Raw genomic sequence first — 17,299 nt, 5'->3', positions numbered from 1 at the left:
CCTTCCTTTTCTTGGGCTTAAAAAGTAAATCCTGTCTGTTACTATTTTTGACTCGATTAAAAGCCTTGCTTAACGATGAATTGGCATAGCCTCTAACAAATAATCTTTCCGGCAGCTCATTTCTCTCACAAATAATCTTTCAGTCAGCCCATTTGCCCCCCATACTGAATGGTATGGATTTTTTGAGTGGTTCAGGTTGGAACCTGTCGGCATGCAACAAACTGTTGCTGACAGTCTCCTTCCTAAAGAGCTTACTGGTTAATCTGCCATTTTGTTCTTTTAGGATACTGGTATCAAGAAAATCAACTCTATGATTATCATAGGTCATTGTAAAAAAGAGATTAAGATCATTGTGATTCATCTGGTCAAGACAAGACTTCAGTTTGTCCTCTGGACCATCCCAAACAAAAAGTATGTCATCTATGTATCTCTGCCACACAATAATGTGTTGTGTATACATAGATAACCGATCGTCAGACAGGAAATTTTTCTCTCACTCCCCCAGGTACAGGTTGGCGTATATGGGGGGCCAGGATGATTCAAATGAACATGAAAAAATCAGGGGAATCCTTACAAAATACTGGTCAATTCTCATTGAGGACCCAGTTCTAGGAAATTTTGTGACAAAAAAAACCCCCCAAATTACATACAAAAAAACAGGATCGATTGGGGAATCACTAGTACAAAGTGAATACAGGGGGAGTCTAGAAAGGATCCTTGTAAAACATGAGGTACTTTTCCCTGTGGGACATATTCATACTGCCCAGTTGTAAAGAGAATGAGTCACCTAATTTTACCAAATGGTGAAAGATTTTCAGCCAAACATTTTGCGAATTGCAAAACTAAAGGGGTAGTATATTTGATGCAATGTCAATGTGGCTCATTCTATATAGGAAAGACACAACAAGAATTAGGGTAATGTATTAGCAAACATATGCATAGCATGAAAATTGGCAATCTATATCTACCTCTGGGCTGACATGTAGCCAGAAGGCATAAATATAGAATGCTAAAGGTTAATTTCACGGTACTGGATCGGGTTCATACTACATCCAGAGGAGGGGATTGGAATAAGATCCTACTCCAGCGTGAAATGCGGTGAATTTAGGTATCTCAATGCCACCACCCCCCCGACTTAAATGAAGCAAAAAGTTACAAACACTTTCTCAAGGGCTTTAATTCAGGTAAAACTGATTAACTGACATTCAACTACTAACCATCTGACAGATAATTCTCAATTTTGATAGTGACATAACCTGCTCTCTGACTTGTAGATGACCTAATAATTGGTACCTGTATTGTGAAGAAATAGATATTAAGAAAACACCTTTTGGGTTTCCTTTGCTGTATAGCTGTTAAGGTGAGGTATATGACTTTACACACCTTTGTTTGATGTGCATTACAATGCCCTCTAGTTGTTATTTTGGGGTGTGCCGTGGCCCCCAGCAGTGTGCACATATGTGTACATATACCTACATCTTGTACAGGTCCATTACACGCGTGTGGGTATTCTCTCACTATGAGCTGCCATACATGCATAAGTCCATCCATTGCCAACTATCTATTCATATAACTAATTGGTTAGCCAATTGACTATTTTACCTACTACACAATCCAAGCTATATATCCTATCTAATCTAATATAATTTCCTTAAACTGGAGGCACTCCTTCACCCATCTTTCTGTGTCTGCGCACAGCCTTTGGGTAACAACATGAGGGCTGTTGTTAGTGTGCTCTTAGAATGGGCGATTCAGTACTAGAGGGGAAAGGGCTTCGAGCATTGGATTGCCCGAGCCCACCCTCCTAGAACCATCTCGCAGGATATGACGCCACTCTGGAGCTCTTGGTCTCCCATGGGGGTGGAGGAGATGTCGGCTGTGACCGGAAGTGGCAGGTGGAATGCAAATCCACCCGCACTTCCGGGTGGTGGCTGCCTATTTTGTCCCTCGTGAGCTTCCTGTCTCCTGGAGGGCAGAAGTGACGTTGGCTGTCACCGGAAGTGATGGGTGGAACGCAAATCCACCCGCACTACCTGGTTTCGGCTGGGTGTGCGTGTCACGCATGATTCCATTCACACGGTGGCTGGGGTGGAATAGATTTCTCTCTGAAACCTCCCCCCAGCATATTTTGTCTCCCCCTAGTGTCCCCCAGCCTTCCTTAACAATACAGCCAGTACCAACATCAGAAGGGAGGTCACACTGACTGGAACTTTGAGTGTGGTAAGTACACTCCCTCTGTATTTAATCAAATAAATATATATAAGGCAATATAATTCTGGTAGAGTATGGGGACACGGTAGATGGCTGGTCATGCACAAGATACGCAAGATGTCATGCTCTGTGTGGGGGAGGTGGTGTCATGATGGACAGCTCCGTGTGGTGGGAGTGGTTGAGGATAGTATGGTGTTGGGACGGCGATGGCAGCACGTTGTCTCCTTCATGTGATGGATGGATATGGTAGGCGGAGCCTACTTGTGTAGGTGTGGCAGGCCCTGGTGGGCGTTTACTCATACATGTGACTGTAGGTACTTAAAAGGGGACAGTAGAGGTGGTCAAACCACCATCACTATGGCTCTGAGTAAGAGGGCTCACCCTCGTAACGTGTAAGCTGTGATGCCATCTGGGTCCTCTAAACATCTGGTCCAGGCTGTAGGTCAGCCTTTCTTAACCTTTTCAACACAGAGGAACCCTTGAAATAGTTCTCCAGTCTCAGGGAACCCCTGCTAAAAATGAGAAATCTACAACTCATGATACATTGATGTGATGGTCAGTGGGAAGAATGGTCCTTACACTTGTGATCATTGGGAAGAATCACCTCCTTACAGATAGCTAAAAAGATCAATGGTGTTGGTGCGAACTTATCCAAGAGGCAGAAATGGCCCAATGATGAAAGAACCCCTAGCAACCTCTGGAGGAACCCTGGTTGAGAAACACTGCTGTACGCATTCAGCAATGCTGTTCGCTATTGCTGGAGCATTGATAAGCCTTATTTTTAAACATGTTTGTGAGTATATTTCTTGTTATTTTATTAATAAATTTTATCCTTGGTAATATACAAGGTCGGTGCGCCCCCCTGTTCTTTTTGTATGTTTCAGTTATAACGGATACTCATTATTCTGAGGAGGGCATTAAGACCAGCGACATTCCACTGACTTTGCTAAAGGGATTGGCTGTGCCACTTACTTAACTGACTGGGCACCTGAGCGCATGAGATTGTTTGGATCTGTATTACAGTGCCTTGCAAAAGTATTCACCCCCTTGGCATTTTTCATGTTTTGTTGCCTCACAACCTGGAATTAACATGGATTGTTTGAGGATTTGCATCATTTAATTTACAGAACATGCCCACAACTTTGAAGATGTTTTTTTTTTTTATTGTGATGCAAACAACCAACAGGACAAAATAACACAAAAAGTAAATGTGCATAACTATTCACCCCCTAAAGTCAATACTTTGTAGAGCCACCTTTTGCGGCTATTACAGCTCCAAGTCACTTTGGATAAGTCTCTATGAGCTTGCCACATCTTACCACTGGGATTTTTGTCCATTCCTCTTAGCAAATCTGCTCCAGCTACTTCAAGTTGGATGGTTTGCGCTTGTGAACAGCAATCTTTAAGTCTGACCACAGATTTCCTATTGGATTGAGGTCTGGGCTTTGACTAAGCCATTCCAACACATTTATATGTTTCCACTTAAATCACTCAAGTGTTGCTTTAGCAGTGTGTTTGGGGTCATTGTCCTGCTGGAAGGAGAACCTCCATCCTAGCCTCAAAACCACACACAGAGTGGTACAGGTTTTGCTCAAGAACGTCCCTGTATTTAGCACCATCTATCTTCCCCTCAACTCTGACCAGTTTCCCAGTCCCAACTGCTGAAAAACATCCCCACAGCATGATGCTGCCACCACCATGTTTCACTGTGGGGATGGTGTTCTTTGGGTGATGTGTTGGATTTGCCTCAGACATAGCGTTTTCTTTGATGGCCAAAAAGTTCAATTTTAGTCTCATCAGACCAGAGCACCTTCCTCCATACATTTTGAGAGTCTCCTACGTACCTTTTCGCAAACTCAAAATGTGCCATTTTGTTTTTTGCTGAAAGTAATGGCTTTCTTCTGGCCACTCTGCCATAAAGCCCAACTCTATTGAGCGTATGGCTTATTGTCGTCCTATGTACAGATACTCCAGTCTCTGCTGTGGAACTATGCAGCTCCTCCGGGGTTACCTTAGGTCTCTGTGCTGTCTCTCTGATTAACGCTCTCCTTGCCTGGTCCGTGAGTTTTGGTGTGCGGCCGTCTCTTGGCAGGTTTGCTGTTGTGCCATGTTCTTTCCATTTGGTTATGATAGATTTGATGGTGCTCCTAGGGATCATCAAAGATTTCTCTCCTATCCATGCAAACAGCAGCCAATCTAGGGAGAACTGAGAAGTGTGATTTTTCTGTGGGGCAGCCTTGGACTGTACATACTACAGCACCACTTACCTGTAAGTACTTTTGCTCGGTCCCTCTAGACAATGCCCCTTTGAGGGCTAAAGACATGGGGAGGGACATGAATATATATATATTTTGATACTCAGTGTAGTTATTTTTTCCCTTTTTTTGAAGCATAGTGGTCTAATTTTTGGACATTTGCCAGCGGTCTTTGTACAACACAAACTGCGACATAGCTGACATATGGGAAGTCCCCTTTTGGGCTACGGGAGTTCTCTAGCCAAAGAGAGAATATGATGTGAGTATTTTTGAATGCATGATAATGGACATTATTTATATGTCAACAACATATCAATTCTTAAAGTGATATTACCTTTATTGCAGAAGTGGTGAAAATCTCTGAGGAAGAAATTATTTATATCCATATCCAATTTTCGAAACGCGTTGGATACCCCCATCTACTGGACATTTCCATCAGCTCACCATGGTGGAAATCATAAGCAAATAGCTGGGGAATACCACTTCCATGCATCTCAAATATACTGTTTTGTTGAAAGCACTTTGTCATATGTGATGATAATTTTTTTAATTTTTTGAAAAATTTTATACTGTTTTTATATTACAATTTTAAACCTACTTTAATAAAATATATATTTTTATATAAAAAAAATTGCCTTAAAAATCCCAAGAATGAGGACATGTTTTGCAATAAGGCACTGAATATCCCTGTACAGGATGTGCCTCATTTCAAGGATTCCAAATATAAACATTTGGAGAATTTTTCTAAAACCTTGTTTTTACCTGCTGGTCCTGCCAAGCAACATGCACCTTGCACCCTGTGATGCAAGATCTGTTTCCCTCCAAATGAATCATCTGTTTGTGGAACATTTGGTCTTGATGCCCAGAAATAGGTTAGTAGATACCACCTGTCTTATTTCTAGAAGCAATCTCCTGTCTGTGAACATGTGGAAGACACCTGGGGTAAAATGCTGGACTGTGGAACAAGCATTAAACAGCATTTGCTTTGCATGCTCTTTAAGGGACAACATCTTTTTGAAGCTGCCTGGGACACCCACATCAAGGATATCACTGGGGGTAGAAGCATTTATCTGCATCAGCAGAAGAAGCCTAGACCTCAAACAGGAAAAAAATCACTCTCTCTGATGCCAAAAACCTTTCCTTTTATTACTCCCAGGCCTCAACCTCTAAAACAAAGCCCAAGCTAGCTACCAAACCTTGAGCTTTCAGATCCCACAAACCTAGTGACAAATCCTTTTTGGCAAGGTCCCCAAGTCCCCTCCCTGGTTCATGCATTCCAACCTGACTGTGTTACTGCACAGTTAAGCAGATCTCCATGCAGCACTTGCAGATCTTTTGGATCAAGGTGTTGTCACTCTAGTTCCTACAGTGCAAAGGTTTAGGGGTTCTACTTCAGCTTTTTCATAGTTTCCAAATACAAAGGGGGCATCTGCCCCTTCTTGTATCTAAAGGCCTTGAATGTTTTTAATCTTGAAATTTCTGCATGGAATCAATCAGGTCTGTAATAGCTTTCTTTCTTTAGGAAGGTGTCCTGGCCTCTGTGGACATTAAGCATGCATACAACAAACCCAAAAATACTTTATGAAATTTTTAATAATGGTATCTATAACATTAGGCTGTGTCTAAACAAGCAGTTCTGGGGCTCAGCTGGCCACATAGGCATAAAGCAATGGTCTTCATGATCCATTATGCTATGAGGATTAATTAGCTAATTGTTTAGAGTTCTGATGGACAACACAACATTCCTTCTGATGTCTCTACAAATCAACGCCCAACTCTGGCCAAATAGTTTTGTTTTAGATTTGGTGGAGAATAGAGCGTGCTAGAGATGATCTATCCAATAAGCAGTGGCGACCCCACCCAGCAGTCATAAAAAAAAAAATATATATATTTTTTAAAAAGGCCCCTTTAAAAAAAAAATAGAAAAAATGTTCTTTAAGTGCACTGTGTCTGGCGCCAGACACAGTGCACTATGGGAAGCGCCAGGTCAATGCAATCACGAGATTGCAGATGAAGCACTTCATTTGCAGGCTTTTGACCTGCTTTGCTGCGCAATCCAAAGCACCAAGCAGCTTCCGCCGTAGTATTACCCTTGTTCCAGAGGGAACCCAGAAGTGACATCGGCAGCTCCGCACGGCCCGAGCGGAGCTACCTGTAAGGTATGTGAGGCTGCATATGATGGGGCACAGTGAGGCTGCATTTGATGGGGCACAGTGAGGCTGCATTTGATTTTGCACAGTGAGGCTGCATTTGATGGGGCACAGTGAGGCTGCATATGATGGGGCACAGTGAGGCTGCAAATCATGGGGCACAGTGAGGCTGCATTTGATGGGGCACAGTGAGGCTGCATATGATGGGACACAGTGAGGCTGCATTTGATGGGGCACAGTGAGGCTGCATATGATGGGGCACAGTGAGGCTGCATATGATGGGGCACAGTGAGGCTGCATATGATGGGACACAGTGAGGCTGCATTTGATGGGGCACAGCGAGGCTGCATATGATGGGGCACAGCGAGGCTGCATATGATGGGCAAAGTGGCTGCATTTGATGGGGCACAGTGGCTGCATAAGATGGGCACAGTAGCTGTATTTGATGGAGCACAGTGGCAGCATTTGATGGCACAGTGGGAGCATTTGATATGTCACAGTGGCTATGTTTGATGCACAATGGCTGCGTTTGATGGGCACAGTGGCTTTGTTTGATGGGCATAGTGTCTATGTTTGATGGCACAGTGGCGGCAATTGATGGGCACAGTGGCTGCGTTTGATGACACAGTGGCTGTGTTTGGTTAAGGGACACAGCCACATCCTCCTCCATTTTTTTTTTTTTGTTAGGCATGTTGTCTATGCTGGGGATTTTTACTTATTGAACAGCTGGCCACTAGCTAAAACTATCTAGCAAAAGTGGAGTTTAACCACTAGGCACTAGGCGGTGCTAAACTCCACTTTTGCTAGAGAGCTTTAGTTAATGGCCAGCAGTTCAAGGAGTGAAAAATAAACAAAAGTTTCAAAGCACACTTACCAGCTAGTCGACAGAAAAAAAAAATTCTAGACTTTTCCAGCAATTTACATTAAAAGTTAAAAAAACAGAGGTTTTAGTTTTGTAAATCTTTATTTTTGATGCGGCTAGGATTTTGCCGGTGACCATAAAAACCTACACGTTCAATGACTGAAACTATCCCTCAATTAAATTGAAAATAGAGAATTGAAATTGAAATAGAGAAATTAGAATTTCGACTGGTAACTCTTGCTTTGCTACTCACTCTTTGCAGTTCCTGGTTCTTTTCTTCCAGCTGTGCTTCCAGCTGGCGGAGCCTCTCTTCAAAATTTCCATGCCGCTCTTCAGCCTTTAAGAAACAGAAAGGACAATAGACGTATTAGCTGGGAATTAATTAAATCTTAAAACTGCAAAGAAAAATTTCCACAAACACAATTGTTAAAGACATCAAGAGCAGATTCTGCATCATATACACCAGTAAACATTTACATACTCCTAAAGTTAATGTATAGTGCTTTTGTAAATATTTTTTTCGTTATTACGTTCAAAAGTAAAAACACTATTGTACATTTTTTTTTTATTTAGTTTTTTTAATACAGGTAAAGTATACAACCCGAATTCCATAAAAGTTGTGACGTTGTGTAAAATCTACATAAAAACAGAATGCAATGATTTGCAAATCTCCTAAATCCATGTTTTATTCACAATAGAAAACAGAAAACATATAAAATGTTTAACCACTTCACGGAAAACGACGTACCCGTACGTCTGTACTTTGACGCTAAATACCGGGGTTATGGCAGCAGCTAGCTGCCATAACCCCAGTATTTTCTGGGACGCCATGCGTTTCTCCTTGAGATAAAAGTGGTCTCCGTGGCGGATTCGCTGCAAAATCACTTTTATCAGCGGCAGGAGAGGTGCCCACCCCCCTCCTGGTAGCGGCGGAGATGATCGCGTCCTCTCCCGTGGATGCCTGGCTGCTGACTGAGGGGAAGATAGCCCCTGCTCGGCTTCATGGCATAGGAGGGCGGAAGTGACATCAAAAGTCACTTCCGCCCATAGCTCTTAAAGGAGAATTTTTTTTTTTAATTTTTTTTTTTTTTTTTAAATTGCATTTTAGTGTAAATATGAGATCTGAGGTCTTTTTGACCCCAGATCTCATATTTAAGAGGTCCTGTCATGCTTTCTTTCTATTACAAGGGATGTTTACATTTACATTGTAATAGTAATAAAAGTGACCCAAAATGTATTTTTTAAACTGTATCAAACTAAAAAATTTAAAGTAAAATAAATAAGAAATTGTTTTTTTTTAAAGCGCCGCGTTCCGACGAGCTTGCGCGCAGAAGCGAACGCATACGTAAGTAGCGCCCTCATATGAAAACGGTGTTCAAACCACACATGTGAGGTATCACCGCGATCATTATAGCGAGAGCAATAATTCAAGCCCTAGACCTCCTCTGTAACTCAAAACTGGTAACCTGTAGAAATTTTTAAACATCACCTATGGAGATTTTTAAGGGTAAACTTAAACTGAGGAGCTGATGGTGGTGGACAGCATGGGAAAGAGTATTCCCGTGAGAGATCTCGATATAATTTAAATTCACCCGGTCTACCACAATACAAAGGAGTAACAGTAGTGAGGCCACGTGTTCTTCACACATTCAAGGCCGTGTAGATAGTGGAAGGGAGGAACATGGGGTTTCCCTGGATGCTAAGATGGCTGGATATATTTGAGGGTAACCCCAGCAGTCTCCACACCTCCCTCCAGGCAATCACTGTGCCTCTAATGAGGACGTTTGATCTAAGATGTAGAGGCAGAGCTTTTAGAGTGGAATGGAGGACAGCTGGAATGGTGTGCGGGGAGACCAGAGCCCCCTCAAGCATATGGTTTGAATGCCGAGATTTACTCGACAGCCAGTCCAGACCTTGTCTAAGTAAACATGAGAGATTATAAAAACGTAAGTTGGGTAAGCCTGCACCACCCTCGGACTTAGGGAGACAAAGTTTTTGGAGAGCTATACGTGGTTTTTTGTTAGACCATAAGAAGGCAGTTAGAGCCTTGTGTAATTTTTGCACATCTGAGTGTTTTAATAAAAGAGGGATGGTCTGCATTGGGTAGAGTAGTCGTGCAAATGACACCATTTTAAATAGATGGCATCTCCCAAAGAGCGGGAGGGGAAGGGTCGCCCAAGCATCCAACTCCTTTACAATTTTTGTTATTACAGGTGGGTAATTGAGAGTGTATAAGGATGATGGCTCTCGACCTATGTGTATCCCCAAGTATGTGATATAATGAGAGGCTAGAGTACATGGAGAAGAAAGCCGCCATTTAGCGGATAACTGGGGGTTCAATGCTAGAACCTCACTTTTGTCAAAGTTAATTCTAAAGCCAGAGCTGAGTCGAAAGGCCGCAAATAGGTCACGTAAGGTATCAAAATCTGAAAGAGGATTGGTTGAGAAGAGCAAAATATCATCCGCAAATAAAGCGGAATGGATTGCTTGGTCACCGATTTTTTTTTTTTTTTAATTGAAAGCCTATGGCGTGGATAACACACCCAAAAAACTTCACCCGGTGCCAAAAAAATGTGCACACACATAAAGAGTGGTCACAAAAAAGTGCAACGGGTACACAGGCGTGCCAATTCCCTGATCCCCTGGGGCGTTAGGCTCCAGACGGGGACAGAGGTAATTTACAATGGTCTATCTGGCTGAAACCAGACAGACCCCGTTCTCTGGAGGGTCTGCCGAAACAGAACCCACCCAAGTACTAGGTGGGGCTCCCCCGAAGGGAGACCCCACGAGTTAGGGCGAAGGAAGTCATCACACAGTGAGACAAACATGTACAAGACGTGACAAAACATAGGATTCAATCAAAAAGAAAGAAAATAAATAAAAAGTGGGGAAGGAATAGTGGAGAGGAGAGTGAAAAAGGTGGCCATTGTGTAAAACAATGACCAGGCCCTCCGATGGTTATACCACTAACACCAGCAGGCGAGTTGAGGATCCTGGACAAGGGTTCAATTGCTATGTTAAAGAGCAGAGGGGAAAGGGGACAGCACTGTCTTGTTCCCTTAGTGAGAGGTATGGTGTCAGAGATAAAATCCAGAGTAACAAGGCGAGCTGTTGGGGATGCATACATTTGGTGTAAAAAACGTATTATCGAGCCCGAAAAACCGAATGCAGTCATTACCTTAAATAGCCATGAAAAACTAATATTATTGAAAGCCTTTTTGACGTCTAGAGAGATAATAGCAGTGTCTTGATTTGGGTGTAATTTGGCATATTCCAGTGCCATCAGTACTTTGTGTATGTTCAGAGTCGCTGAGCGCCCTGAAACAGAGCCCGCTTGAGCTGGGTGAAGCAAGGAGGGGAGTAGAGTAGCTAGGCGTGAGGCAACTATTTTAGAAAGAATATCTACATCCACGTTAATTCGTGAAATTGATCTATATGAGCCTGGGTGTAACGGGTCTTTCCCCTGTTTGGATATTAATTTAATGTGTGCCTGAGTTCCCGTGGGGAGGTATTGGCCCCCTTCCCACATGGCGGTAAATGCATGTTTCAGAGTGTCAGGGATGAAATCACTAGTCACATAAACCCAAGGTAAGAATAGTAGCAATTCCTAGTTGCAATCTCGGAACACCCAATAAGAGGATAACATGCGACAGGTCTAAACTAGGTGGCATGTTGACCAATGCCAGGAGCATGGCGGACAAGATAGGTGAACTAGAGATACTGTTGTACAAGGAGGATTTGGGAATTTCAGAGACCTGGTTCAACACCTCTCATGATTGGCTGGCAGCCATCAAAAGGTATACCCTTTATTGCAAGGATAGAGAGGGTAGAAAAGGAGGAGGGGTATGCCTATATATCAAGAATAAGGTACAAGTGAATGCGAGAGATGACATCACTAAGGGAGCTAGGGAGCTAAGGGAGCTAGGAATCCTTATGGGTAGAGCTCCAAAGGGATGAAGCTAAGGGGAAAATAACCCTGGGCGTATGCTATAGGCCCCCTAACCTGAGGGAGGAAGGGAAGACAGATCTCCTATCACAAATTGGATTAGCAGCAAGGATGGGAAGTGTTATCATAATGGGGGATTTTAATTATCCAGACATAGACTGGGTGGAGGGAACCACACATTCATCTAAGGCTCGCCAGTTCCTAAATGTCTTGCAGGACAATTATGGGTCAGATAGTAGACACACCAACTAGAAATAAAGCGTTACTGGATCTACTGATTACCAACAATACAGACCTGCTCACGGATGTGGATATACGGGGTAATTTAGGTAACAGCGATCACAGGTCAATTGGCTTCAGTATAACTCACACAAATAGGAAACATAAGGGGAATACAAAGACACTGAATTTCAAAAGAGCCAACTTCCCTAAAGCACGAACCTTGCTAGAAGGCATAAATTGGGATAAAATCTTAGGAACAAAGAACACAGAGGAGAGATGGGTTTGCTTTAAGAGCATATTAAATAAGGGCATTAGCCAATGCATCCCATTGGGTAATAAATTAAAAAGAGCGAACAAAAGTCCTGGATGACTTAACTCCAATGTAAGAATGCATATAACAGCAAAGGAGAAGGCCTTCAAAAAATACAAGGTTGAGGGATTATCCTCAGCATTCAGACTTTATAAAGAATGCAACAAGAAATGTAAGGGTGCAATAAGGATGGCTTTAAGTTTGAACATGAAAGACACATAGCGGAGGAGAGCAAAAAAAAAATCCCAAGAAATTCTTTAAGTATGTAAACAGTAAAAAAGGGAGGACAGACCATATTGGCCCCATAAAAAATGAGGAAGGACATCTGGTTACAAAGGATGGGGAGATGGCGAAGGTATTGAATTTAGTCTTCACAAGGGAATCGGGGGGCTTCAGTAACCAAAACTGCAGTGTTTATCCTCATGACACATCACAGGAAGCACCTCTTTGGTTAACAAAGCACAGAATTAAAATTAGACTTGGGAAAAGCAACATTAAAAAATCACTGGGACCAGAGTACTTGGGGAACTCAGTCAAGTAATTGCCAGACCATTGTTCCTAATTTTTACGGACAGTCTACTGACTGGAATGGTACCAGCTGATTGGAGAAAAGCCAATGTAGCACCAATATTTAAAAAGGGCCCAAAATATATCCCTGGGAATTACAGACCAGTTAGCCTAACATCAATAGTATGTAAACTCTTGGAGGGGATGATAAGGGACTATATACAAGATTTTAGTAATGAGAACGGTATCATTAGCAGTAATCAGCATAGATTCATTAAGAATCGTTCTTGCCAAACCAATATATTAACCTTCTATACGGAGGTGAGTTGCCATCTAGATAAAGGAAGGCCCGTAGACGTGGTGTATCTGGATTTTGCAAAAGCATTTGACACAGTTCCCCATAAATGTTTACTGTACAAAATAAGGTCCGTTGGCATGGACCATAGGGTGAGTACATGGATTGAAAACTGGCTTCAAGGGCGAGTTCAGAGGGTGGTGATAAATGGGGAGTACTCGGAATGGTCAGGGGTGGGTAGTGGGGTCCCCCAGGGTTCTGTGCTGGGACCAATCCTGTTTAATTAGTTCATAAACAACCTGGAGGATGGGGTAAACAGTTCAATCTCTGTATTTGCGGACGATACTAAGCTAAGCAGGTCAATAAATTCCCTGCAGGATGTGGAAACCTTGCAAAAAGATCTGAACAAATGAATGGGGTGGACAACTACATGGCAAATGAGGTTCAATGTAGAAAAATGTAAAATAATGCATTTTGGTGGCAAAAATATGAATGCAATCTATACACTGGGGGGAGAACCTCTGGGGGAATCTAGGATGGAAAAGATCCTGGGGGTCCTAGTAGATGATAGGCTGAGAAATGGCATGCAATGCCAAGCTGCTGCTAACAAAGAAAACAGAATATTGGCCTGCATTAAAAAGGGGATTAATTCCAGAGATAAAACGATAATTCTCCCGCTCTACAAGACTCTGGTCCGGCAGCACCTAGAGTATGCTGTCCAGTTCTGGGCACCAGTCCTCAGGAAGGATGTACTGGAAATGGAGCGAGTACAAAGAAGGGCAACAAAGCTAATAAAGTGTCTGGAGGATATTAGTTATGAGGAAAGGTTGCAAGCACTGAACTTATTCTCTCTGGAGAAGAGACGCTTGAGAGGGGATATTCCAATTGACAAATACCGTACTGGTGACCCCACAATAGGGATAAAACTTTTTCACAGAAGGGGGTTTAACAAGACTCATGGCCAGTCATTAAAATTATAAGAAAAGAGGTTTAACCTTAAACTACGTAGAGAGTTCTTTACTGTAAGAGCGGCAAGGATGTGGAATTCCCTTCCACAGGCGGTGGTCTCAGCGGGGAGCATCGATAGTTTTAAGAAACTATTAGATAAGCACCTGAACGACCAAAACATACAGGGATATACAAGGTAATACTGACATATAATCACACACATAGGTAGGTTAGACTTGATGGACTTGTGTCTTTTTTCAACCTCACCTACTATGTAACTATGTAGTCAGTTTGTAGAATTCGGCAGTGCATCCATCAGGGCCCGGGGCCTTTGATGAAGATAAGGATTTAACTGTCTTTTGGATGTCCTCCACTGAAATGGGAGCATTAGGGGGTCTCTAAGTGTGCGGCAGTGAGTTGGGGCAATCGCACCCTAGATAACAAATTTTTCGCTAGTGTCTGATCGGTCGGGTCCTCAGAGAAGAGGGATGTATAATAATCAGTGTGTAATTTACTCATTTCTGCAGGGGAGGAAACAAGAGAGCCAGCAGTGTTCTTAAGAGCAGAAATATAGGTAGGTCGTTTAGGACCTGCAGATAGTCGGGACAAAAATTTGCCCGCCTTTTTACCGTATCTGTAGAAACGAAGCGTAGAGTAGGATGTTTTAGCTGCTTCCTGTTGCTCAGCCCATAGACCAAAGTTATGTTTAGCGAGCTGCCAGGCTCTAATGTTATCTAAGGTACGATTATGGGTTGAGATAGAATGTGCTGATCGTAGCCTCTCACTAGCCTGCATGTATTGCTGTCAGGAATGTTTTTTGAATTGTGCAGTATGTGAGATTATCTTACCTCTAAGGAAGGCTTTACCTGCCTCCCAAAAGAGGTTTGGGTCAGTAAGGTGTACACCATTTGTGGAGGTATAGTCAGCCCAGGCAGCATGAAGCATGTGGGGAAAATCCTCGTTTACGGCTAAATATGAGGGGAATCACCATGTGGGCGAGTGCAATGATGGTTTGATGTTGGTCAGGTGCACAATAATGGGACTGTGATCTGAGATCACTGTGTTGCCAATCTCTGGATCACAGATCAATGACAGTAAAGCTTGGGAGGCAAAAAAATAATCTATTCATGAAACAGAATTGTGGGGGGGGTGAAAAAAAGGTAAAGTCACCGTCAGTCGGGGGCGACATAGGCGCCAAAAGTCCACAAAATTTATTGATGTGATGACCCTGGCTAGTAAGGTAAGGTCTGCGATCGGAGAGTCAGGATTTCGTGGTGTCTGGGATCAAGGGCCTTGACTGTCCTCTGATGGCCGCATGACAGAAGTAAAGTTTCCTCCAAACAGGTGAAGAGTCTCAGGAGCATCCAAGATCCAAGACACCATGTCCTGGAAGAATAAAGTATCAGGGGAGTTGGGGGCATAAAGGTTGGTGATAACGATGTCTTTGGAAGCTAAGGATAGATGTAATGTCAGTTTGTGGGCAGTCGAGTCAGCTCTGACATCTCGAATAGTGTGTCTTGGATTTTCATGGAGCAGAATTGCCACCCCTGCTTTGCGGCCTACCGCAAGAGAGCCATATACCTCTCCAACCCATAATTTACGAAGATGTGGTAAATCGTTAGCAGATAGATGAGTCTCTTGAAGGAGTACCACATCAGCCCAAATGTTTTAGATGTCTAAGAATTTGCATACGCTTATTGGGGGGAACGTAGCCCCTTACCTTCCATGAAATAGTCTTCAGGTGACCCCTGTCATTATGATGAGCCATGTCTGTTGAACAAGGGTTTGAATAATAGGGCGTACACACGGTCGGACTTTGTTCGGACATTCCGACAACAAAATCCTAGGATTTTTTCAGACGGATGTTGGCTCAAATTTGTTTTGCCTACACACGGTCGCACAAAGTTGTCGGAATATCCGATCGCCAACCACGCGGTCACGTACACCACGTACGACGAGACTAGAAAAGGCTGGTTCAGAATAAAGCGCGGCACCCTTTGGGCTCCTTTTGCTAATCTCGTGTTAGTAAAAGTTTGGTGAGAGACGATTCGCGCTTTTTCAGACTCGTGGCTTTCAGATCGTTTTCTGCCGTTCAGTTTGTGCTTGTGGGTTTGTATCTGCTCTTCAGTGCGTGCAGCAAGTTCCGCGTGACTTTAGGTAGTCATTGTATTCTTGTTCGTTCGTTACTGTTTTTCAGGTCGCTCTTCACAGGCCTTGCTGTTCTTCAGTGCGTTCTGTTACTTCGTTCTGAGCAGCCGACCGTTTTCTAGCCATGTTTCGTATGCGTACTCCTCGTAGAGTTCGTGCTGTGCGGGGGCTTGGTGTTGGGGTCCTGACCTTGACACAAGTCCAGTCCATGAACAGGCTGGGGAGGATGTCACGGACCAAGAATTGGTTGCTTCAGCGTGACCAGTTCTCTCATATGCCTTTGCTCCGTGAGATCCGTGAGAATAATCCTGATGATTTCAGGAACTTTCTCAGGATGACGGACCCCGTGTTTCACTGTTTGTTGGCTTCGCTGACCCCCTATATCAGCAGGCAGGATACCTGCATGAGGCAAGCCATCACTCCGGAGCAGAGGTTGGTTGCTACCTTGCGGTATTTGGCCACAGGGAGAAGCCTGCAGGACTTAAAGTTCTCGACAGGCATCTCCCCCCAGGCTCTGGGTATCATTATCCCAGAGACCTGTTCTGCCATCATTCAGGTCCTGCAGAAGGAGTATATGAAGGTAAGATTTTTATCCTTTAATATCACATTTTATTGTATTGAATGTTTGATAATATATTGTATTTCTTTCCTCATTCCCTAATGACCATGATTGTAATATGCTGTGAATGTCCCCTTTGTTCTCATGCATGCTGGATTTTTATGTAATTATTATTTTAGGTCCTTCATACATATTTGCCCTTCAATAACCTCCCCAGCATGGTGTCTCCTGCCCTATATTCACCTCATGTAGTCACTTAACAATGTATTTTATCAGCTCCATAGTAGTGCTTTACCCCAAACACCCCCTAAAATGTTTGGAAATGTTATTTTTTCTTTAAATTCAGGCAGAGTGCCAGAGGCTTTTTTTTGTGGTGTCCCTAAATATTTTTTAGTAACCCTCCCTCCCCCAACTGCTAAGTCAGCTGATCCCAATTCTCTATCTATCCTCAATCATCTATCTGCTGACTTTGCCAAGCCCATACACACTATACCCACCTCTTTACTGGTCAGATTTATGGATGAATTCCCCAAAGCATGTAGTGCAAGGGCCTGCCTGTATACTTTCCAATGGTACTGTTTAAAGTTTTTGTATCCTATTATTATCTTGATAGGTAATAGCAGAATGTCCAAATGACCTCAAATGTGTACAGTGTGTATTTATATCTTTGTATTCAGACACTTCTTACCTGTCCAGTGGTCTGCCAATAGTGTAACTAAGGAGGGGCTGTTCCAAGTAATCCCCATTATTTAGGCATTCATCTCTCAATGAAGTGAAGAGGGTTACCTGTCCAAGATTTACACACACCCCCTATAATGTTAGAAATGGCCCATGAGGGGGGGGGGGGGATATGATAGGTGTACCTTATACTTTGGTGTTGTTAAAT

At 43.1% G+C, this 17,299-nt stretch overlaps 1 protein-coding gene across 8 annotated transcripts in view; it reads right to left on the bottom strand.

Annotated features, from left to right (window-relative positions):
• PPFIA3 (PTPRF interacting protein alpha 3) overlaps positions 1 to 17,299 on the bottom strand; it is a 715,578-nt gene that overhangs the window by 284,518 nt on the left and 413,761 nt on the right. For all 8 annotated transcript variants that reach the window (XM_073602297.1, XM_073602301.1, XM_073602303.1 and 5 more), the window contains one exon: positions 7,732 to 7,815. In XM_073602297.1, the coding sequence (XP_073458398.1) occupies positions 7,732 to 7,815 (84 nt within the window). The remainder of the gene's footprint in view (positions 1 to 7,731; positions 7,816 to 17,299) is intronic.

This window comes from Aquarana catesbeiana, linkage group LG10 (assembly GCF_042186555.1).
Source record: "Aquarana catesbeiana isolate 2022-GZ linkage group LG10, ASM4218655v1, whole genome shotgun sequence".
Lineage (NCBI taxonomy): Eukaryota > Metazoa > Chordata > Amphibia > Anura > Ranidae > Aquarana > Aquarana catesbeiana.
The sequence above is the reverse complement of the archived record's forward strand: the minus strand, read 5'-3'. Positions and strand labels throughout refer to the sequence as shown.